The 8638-nt window shown below is 40.9% G+C and overlaps 1 protein-coding gene across 1 annotated transcript in view; it reads right to left on the reverse strand.

Moving 5' to 3' along the window:
* Positions 1 to 5283: 5283 nt before the first annotated feature.
* ASB17 (ankyrin repeat and SOCS box containing 17) overlaps positions 5284 to 8638 on the reverse strand; it is a 12435-nt gene continuing 9080 nt past the window's right edge. The window contains exon 3 of the mRNA XM_006767209.1: positions 5284 to 5565. Coding sequence (XP_006767272.1) covers positions 5359 to 5565 — 207 coding nt within the window. The 3' untranslated portion in view covers positions 5284 to 5358. The remainder of the gene's footprint in view (positions 5566 to 8638) is intronic.

Genomic DNA, 8638 nt, shown 5'->3' on the forward strand with positions numbered 1-8638 from the left:
ACTAGACCAAATTCATTAAGTTCCCTTTACTGTTGAAGATGTAAGAAAAGGAGGAATGGAAAAAAAAAATGGAAATCAGAGAATAAATGTAAAATGATTTGCTGAAATATTTTCCCAAACAAATGACTTTACCTGAATCAGCACTCTAGTGTTTCTTTATAAGCTAGACTAAGTGTATTTTTAATACTTCTTTCATATTAACACATTTTTAACTATCTGAATTAGATTAAAAAGTTCTTGAGTTAGTACTGTGCTTAGAGATGTGATAATGACTGTTGGGATAAACATAATAAAATGTCAGGGGGCCAGGTTTAGTACATTTCTCAGTTGCATAATTCCTTGCTATACCATCTATCATCATAATGTTTGGTAAATCTATAATAATTAAAGCGTAATATGCTAATTAGACCGGACAGCTGAACGACCTTCCAGACATCATTCTGGACGAAGCTACTGTGGCAGGGGCCGAGGCAGAGGTTAGGGTGACCAGGCAGGCAGGCAAGTGGTTAGGGGTGATCAGGCAGGCAAGCAGAGTGGTTAGGGGCAATCAGGCAGGCGAGTGGTTAGGGGTGATCAGGCAGGCAGGCGAGTGGTTAGGGGCAATCAGGCAGGCAGACAGAGGGGTTGGGGCAATCAGGCAGGGAAGCGTTTAGGAGCCAGTGGTCCCGGATTGCGAGGAAGCGTTTTAGAGCCAGTGGTCCCGGATTGCGAGAGGGATGTCTGACTGCCGGTTTATGGGATCGGGCCTAAACCAGCTGTCGGACATCCCCTGAGGAGTCGCGGATTGTGAGAGGGTGCAGGCCAGGCTGAGGGACACCTTCTCATGCACGAATTTCATACACCGGGCCTCCAGTTATATATAATTATGTTTATGCTACTATTAAAAATATTCAAATGTTAATATGCAGTGTGTACTATGAACTTCTATATACTTATTTATGAGCTTCAAATATGCAACATTATAATTAAGTATAGCTTAATTAAGTATGTAAATTCAATTCAATAATGCATTTGTACCTCACAGGAATGAAAATGGAAAGAGAGGAAAAGCAAGTAACCTAGTTATTTTGCCACTTTGCTGTTTCCATGCTGTTCATTAGAAACTTAAATCATATAGTTTTGTTTTTTGTAATCCTCACCCAAGTATGTGTTTTTTATTGATTTTTAGACAGGGAGGAAGGGAGAGGGAAAGCGAGAGAATCATTGATGTGAGAGAGAAACATTGATCAGTTGCCTCCCATACACTCCCTGACTAGGTATTGAACCCGCAACCTGGGTATGTGCCCTGACTGGGAATTGAACCCAAGACCCTTTAGTGCACAGAATGATGCTCCAACTGAGCCATACTGGCCAGGGCTAAATCATATAGTTGTTGTTTTTTAATCTTCCTATAAAATCAAAATAAATACTCTTTACCTATGAATTGTCAAAGTTTTTGATAGTTCTCAGATTGAAGTAAACAGTAAGAATGGATACTATCTGATATAATCTATCAAAATGTATCCTCAAATACAAAGTGATGAGGTGGGGAACAGAATCTCATTGTCAAGAACTGTGATAGGCCCGGCTCGTGTGCTCAGTGGTTGAGCATCAACCCATGAACCAGGAGGTCATGGTTTGATTCCCAGTAGGTGTGTGCAGGAGGCAGCCAATCAATGACTCTCTTTCATCATTGATGTTTCCATCTTTCTTTTCCTCTCATATTTATTTATTTGAAATAAATAAAAATGTATTTTTTTTTTAAAAAAAGGGAGGCGGGGGAAGAACCATGACTGCATTGTTATGTATGGTGACAGATGTTAACTAGACTTATTGTAATCATCATTTTGCAATATATACGTATATTGAATCATGTTGTTTTATATATAAAATGAATATATAGTAGCCTCCTCTTACCTGTAGGATATGTGTTCCAAGGTCCCTAGTAGATGTATGAAACTGTGGATAGTCCTAAACCCTATGTATACTATGCTTTTTCCTATACATACCTTTTTCCTTGAAGGAGGCACTTGACAGCTTCTCTTTGGCATATGTGAATTGCCAGCATCACTATTCTTGCACTTTGGGGCCATTATTAAGTAAAATAAGGGTTTTTGAACATAGACACTGGGATACCACAGTTGGTTATTAGATCAGACAGTGACCATGTGACTAACAGACAGGAAGCTCCTATAGTCTGGATATGCTGGACAAAGGGATGATTCACATTCCAGGCAAGATGGAGCAGGATAGCACAAGCTTTCTCATGCTACTCAGAATGGCATGCAGCTTTTAAGCTTGCAAATTATTTATTTCTGCAATTTTCCATTTAATATTTCAGTCTACAGTTGACTGTGGGTAACTGAAACCATGGAAAGTGAAACTGTAGATGAGGGAGGACTACTGTAATCTCCTATGTCATTATATCTCAATGTAAAAGAAAAGAACTATAAAGGGTCCAAGGTTTTTCCCTTACTTGCAGATTAGCAGTTTAGCTGACCATAGTTTGATGTTTGCTGTCAGAAGACAAAAAAGTCCCGGGTCAAAAACGAAAGACTTGATTGATTACTGGTGGCTGAGCATGCAGCTGGGTGGCATGTTTGTGTTGGTTCCATGCATCCCCATCCTCTGAAACATGGAGTGGTCCATGTAGATGTGCTCACAATGGATTTGTGTTACAGCTAAGAAACCCCAAGCTTGGGAAACTCCAGTCTTTTATAATGAGCTTTAAGCAAACATTCTCGACGTATTCCCCCTGGGAAGACATTACCTTCTCCTTAGGGAGACACTGAGCAACGTGCCCTCTGCTCATAGGGAGACACTGTTTCTACCTTTCAATGCTGCTCACTATACAAACATCCTTAAAAAGGTAGTCAGTGAGCACTCGCAGCCGCAGGTATAGCATCAAGTGGCTGCTGGAGGCAAGTGGTGCAGAGGAGCTCCCTGAGGCTGCACCCGGCAAGGGATCCCGCAGCTGCACACACGCCACACGCACACGGTACTGGTTCTCCTACTAGCCCAGCACCAAGGCCCTGATGCCACCAGACCCGCCTTGCAACCACCATTGTGTCCATCATCCAGTGGACCCTGCTTCCCTGCAGGTGCTGGCCCCAGTCCTGTGCTGGGTGGGAAAAGTGAAGCTCTTCAATGAAGACATAAATGTTATTAAAGAGCCTGTTTTAAGGGCTGGGAAAGAAACACACACAAAAAGGAATGAGGTGGCCAGTGTCTTTGCTCATAGGACAGGCAGAAAAATAAGAGAAACATGGAGAATTCTCTCCCAATTCTCGTATTTGTGTTGTCATGGTTTGACCTCAGAGTTTAATAGAGAAAAGTCTAGTATTCTAAATATTAGAAAGGGGCTAAAAAGTTGTTGTTGAATAAATTCTTGTTTTTTAAAAGATAGGATTCTTTGTAAGCAAAGAACATATATATTTAACTGATAATGTTTTCATTTTAATGTAATGTATCAAAATTATCTTTTTGCATCAAAATGTATATAATTTAGGGGTAGGTGAAATGTGTGAAAGTGGTCAAAAGACACAAGCTTCCACTTATAAAATAAAGAAGTTAATAATACTCGATTGTATACTTGAAAGTTGCTAAGAGAATAGATCTTTTATTTTACTATTACTAGTGGCTCGGTGCACAAAGTTTGTGCAAAGGGGTGGGGTTGTCCCTCAGCCTGGCCTGCACCCTCTCCAATCTGGGACCCCTCGGGGGATATCCGACTGCCGGTTTAGGCCTGATTCCTGTGGGACCTGCCAGCCTGATCACCCCAACTGCCCTCCCCTCCTGGCCAGATCACCCCTAACTGCCTCTGCCTCAGCCCCGCCACCATGGCTTTGTCCAGAAGGATGTCCAGAAGGTCTCCCGGTCTAATTAGCATATTACTCTTTTATTAGTATAGATATTTTTAATCCTCACCTGAGGATTTGTTTATTGATTTTAGAGAAGAAAGGGGTGGGGAGACAGAAACATTGACTGGTTTCCTCCCATACACACCCTGGTCAGGGATCAAATCTGCATGTGCCCTGAATTGAACCCGCAACCTTTTGGTGTATGGGATGATCCTCCCACCAACTGAGCTACCTGGGCAGAGCAAGAGAATAGATCTTAAATGTTATCATCACATGAAAAATATTGTAACTATGTGTGGTGATCATTTTGGAATATATGCATATATTGAATCATTATGTACACTGGAAACTTATGATATTTGACAATTATATCTCAACTAGAGGCCTGGTGCACAAAATTCATGCAGGGGGTAGGGGGTCCCTCAGCCTGGCCTGCACCCTCTCCAATCCGGGATCACAAACCACTGGCTCCTAGCTGCTCACCTGCCTGCCTGCCTGATCCCCCTAACTGCCTATCTGCGCTCCCCTCCTGGCCTGATTCCCCTAACTGCCTATCTTCTCTCCATTCCTCTCTGCGCCCTTCGAGTCCCGGAGAGCTCTCTGCCATGGCCCATGGTGCTGGCCAATTTCCATATTCCTCTATTATTAGTATAGATTAAAAATACTGCCCTGGCCAGTATTTTTAATCTTCTTGAGTGAGTTTCAGAGCATCAGCCTACGAACTGAAGGGTCTCTGGTTCGATTCTAATCAAGAATACATGCCCAGGTTGCAGGCTCGATCCCCAGTAGGGGGTGTGCAGGAGTCAACCAATCTCATCAATGATGTTTCTATCTCTTTCTCCTTCTCCCTTCCTCTCTGAAATCAATAAATACATATTAAAAAAATACTACTGAGCTAGTATTTAGATATATTATATACCAAAACACCAAAGCCCCATATTGTAATTTAAGGCAAGTTATTTTAAAATGTAATCCATTTCTGTCATTCTACTTCCAACTCCTACCCTTTAGTTGACTAATTCTTTATATTTGCAACTATGGCTGCCACAGAATTAAAATTTCTTCTCAAGGAAGGCATTACATCTTAATTTCCTTCATTATTCCCTACTGCCAACTATAATATTTTAGTTGCAAAATAACTTAGTAAATAAATATGTGTTAATATGATTGCATAATATAAAGTACTATTTATCTTGCTTACTACATGCTAATAAGAAGAGCTTGAGAATTCAGAATATTAATATGACCAAAATTTCCACAAGTAGCAAGAATGCTCTAAGGTAAGACAACTGTTAAGAGTGGACTAAAAGGGTAAATATAAAATATGTAAGTAAAATGCCTATATTTCTTCCACAGTATAGAAAGGTAATGGGAAGAGCTGTATGTTGGTTTAAAATTGTCTCATTTAGGGTGTCATGTGAATATTTAATGCAATCAAAATTTGCATGAAGTTAATAGTTTATTAACTTCTAAGCCATACAATGGTGAGTATCCTTGAAGAACTCAGAAAAAACACGTGTTAACTTTCTAAATTCAGGTAATTCTGTAGACGAACAGGAATTGGAAGTGAGAATATCCCATTTGGGAGCATGTTGTTGGTCAGTAGTTGAGACCTGATGGTTATTCTGCAAAGATGTAATAGTTCACATGGATACATGTATCTCGTTGAAGGTATGTAGTCGAACCAATCTGAAATAATTGGACGTCTTCCTAGACTTAGCTGCGTCTGACGAAAAGAGAAACATTTTAATTTTGTAATGTTAATCATTGGATGAGTTCAAGTAGCATTTTTATTTAAATTAATAAACTATATCTTAAGTGTATATGACCCTTATATTTTTTCTAAAGCATTTTCATCTGAGGAAAATATTTTTGTTCCCATTTCATTTTAACAACTATATATACGCTTTAATATACGTAGGACACACATTATTTCTTACAACAGTGAATCTGTATATGTTTTTAATTTTAGACAGATCATACATTTGTTTTTTTAACTTTATTTTCATTGTTGACACTATTACAGATGTCCCCATTTTTCCCCCTATGCCCACCTCCACCCAGCCTCTGCCCCCTTCTTTCTGACCATCGCCACACTGTTGTCTGTCTATAGGTTATGTAGGTTATGCATATATGTTCTTTGGCTAATCTCTTAACTTTCTTTCACCTAGTCACCCTTTTCCTCCTCCACTCTGAGAACTGATAGTGTGTTCCATGTATTCATGCCTCTTTTACTATTTTGTTCACTAGATTCCACATGTAAGTGAGATCATATGGTATTTGTCTTTCTTAACTGGTGAAGTACATATGTGTTATTAGAGCAGTGTTGTAAACTTGGTTGTACAGTAGAATTATCTAGGAAACTTTAAGATATACCAGTGCTAAGGTTCTACTTCAGAAAGTCTGATTTGATCTGGGTTTGGGCACAGACAACATAAATCCTAAAAGTTTCCTCAAATGGTTCTAATCATTATAGAGTACAACTTCATACTATTAAGCCACGAGAAGACCTAACAGGATGCCCATACAGATGAAAAAACTAAGTCTTAAAGTTTCAGTTAAGGTGCCCTTTTAGAGATTTAATTCTAGAAGCCAAACAGCAGTAGGTTGACTTAGAATTAAAAGTATTACTGTGTTGCAGGTATTTCTCCAGTAGAACCTATACTCTACAGACTACATGACACTCTCACTTAAATGATAGATAATTTTTCATTATTTATTCAATACTTGGTTATTAAGAAAGTAGTTACAAAGCCACTGTTCTCAAAACTGCCTGGTAGCTTTGGTACACAAAATAGACATAGTCTGTGATGATAGGACTGTGGTCCAGAGGTAAAACCATTTAAATATATGTTTACCATAAAATATATAGGCCTTGATAGGGGAACTGCAGTACTAGGAAGCATGGAAATGCAAAGTAGGGGCATTTAAAGTGTTCTTTAAGCCAGTGTTTATGCTCTTTCAACATCTTGCTCAGTGCTACTTTAGCTTATTAAAATGTAATTGATTAGAACCCAACTATAATCTTTTTCCCCCTCAGGCAAATGATTTTCATCAACTCACTCTATTCTAGTACTTTTCTAGTTTGATTGTTCCTAAGAAATAGCATTCAAGGAATTTGTTGAGAATTTCTTTTTCTATAATAATTGTGCAGGATTAACACTGAATGAGGACAAGCAAGTTACTGAAGATGCAGAAATTTTTAATTGCTTTTGTTTTAAAAATTGGTTGCCAAAATAATTTGACCAATTTGCTTTCTTTATAGTGGTCTAATGCGTGGTTGATTGATATGCACTGTTAAGACTTAAGAAAAAACAAAATACCAACAGAGTTATATTTGTAAGGAATTTGTTTCTGAAGGCACACATTTAAAGATAAGGGGAACTGCTAAAGTCCTTGGTAATTTTATTGGTTTAAATTTATAGGAGTAGTTTTCTTGTCCTTAAGCAGACTTATTCCTTGCTATGCTAGTAGACATGATGTGAAAATTTGCAGCTCATTTTGTTAGGGTAAACATGACCTCCATATGGTTGATTTTTCCCCCTCTAAATTTGGTTTATCTCAAAAAAAATCTTATCAAGGAGAAGAATCCCTCCACATTTCTGAGGGATAGGTATTTTCTACTGAGCAAATACTTAAGCATATATATATATTAGAGGCCCGGTGCATGACATTCATGCACTGGGGGGCCCTCAGCCCGGCCTGCACCCTCTCCCAGTCTGGGACCCCTCAGGGATGTCCCGCTACTGACTTAGACCCCTCCAGGATGTCTGACTGCTGGCTTAGGCCCACTCCCTTAGTGCTGCCTCAGAGGTGAGAGAGGCTCCCACCACCACTGCTGTGCTCGCCAGCAATGAGCCTGGCTTCTAGCACACTGACCATCAGGGGGCAGCTCCTGCATTGAGTGTCTGCCTCTGGTTGTCAGTGTGAGTCCTAGCAACTGGTCATTCCATTGTTTGGTCGATTTGCATATTAGGGTTTTATTACATAGGATGTATATACATACTAGAGACCTGGTGCATGAAATTCGTGTATGTGGGGAGGGGGTTCCTCAGCCCGGCCAGCACCCTCTCCAATCCAGGACCCCTTGGGGGATGTCTGACTGTTGGTTTAGACCCGATCCCGCAGGAAACTGGCAGTCAGACACCCCTCTCGCAATCTAGGACCACTGGCTCCTAACCACTTACCTGCCTGCCTGCCTAATGTCCCTAACTGCTCCCCTGCCTGCCTGATTGCCCCTAGTTGCCTCTGCCTGCCTGCCTGGTTGCCCCTAACAGCCTTCTCCTGCTAGCCTGGTCGTCCCCAATGTGCACACAGCTGAGGTCCCTCAGCCCAGCCTGTGCTCTCTTGCAGTCTGAGAGTCCTCAGGGGATGTCCTCGGGGGAGCGGGCCTAAGCCAGCAGTCAGATATCCTTAGCTCTGCTATGGAGGCAGTAGAGGCTCCCACCACCACTACTGCGCTTGCTAGCAGTGAGCCCAGCTCAGAGCTTCTGGCTGAGTGGCACAACCCCAGTGGGAGCGCACTGACCGCCAGGGGACAGCTTCTGCATTGAGTGTCTGCCCCCTGGTGATCAGTGTGTGTCATAGTGACTGGTTGTTCTACCGTTTGGTTGATTTGTATATTAGCTTTTTATTATATAGGATACACACACACACACACACACACGTATACACATATATACGTCCCCCTCTCCCTTCCTTTCTGAAATCAATACAAATATATTAAAAAAGAAAAAAAGATTGAAGTGTTGCCCCAGGGAGACGGTGGGGAAACCACTGGACAGCCTGGCTCATCGGGA

This window comes from Myotis davidii, unplaced genomic scaffold, assembly GCF_000327345.1.
Source record: "Myotis davidii unplaced genomic scaffold, ASM32734v1 scaffold602, whole genome shotgun sequence".
Taxonomy (NCBI): Eukaryota; Metazoa; Chordata; class Mammalia; order Chiroptera; family Vespertilionidae; genus Myotis; species Myotis davidii.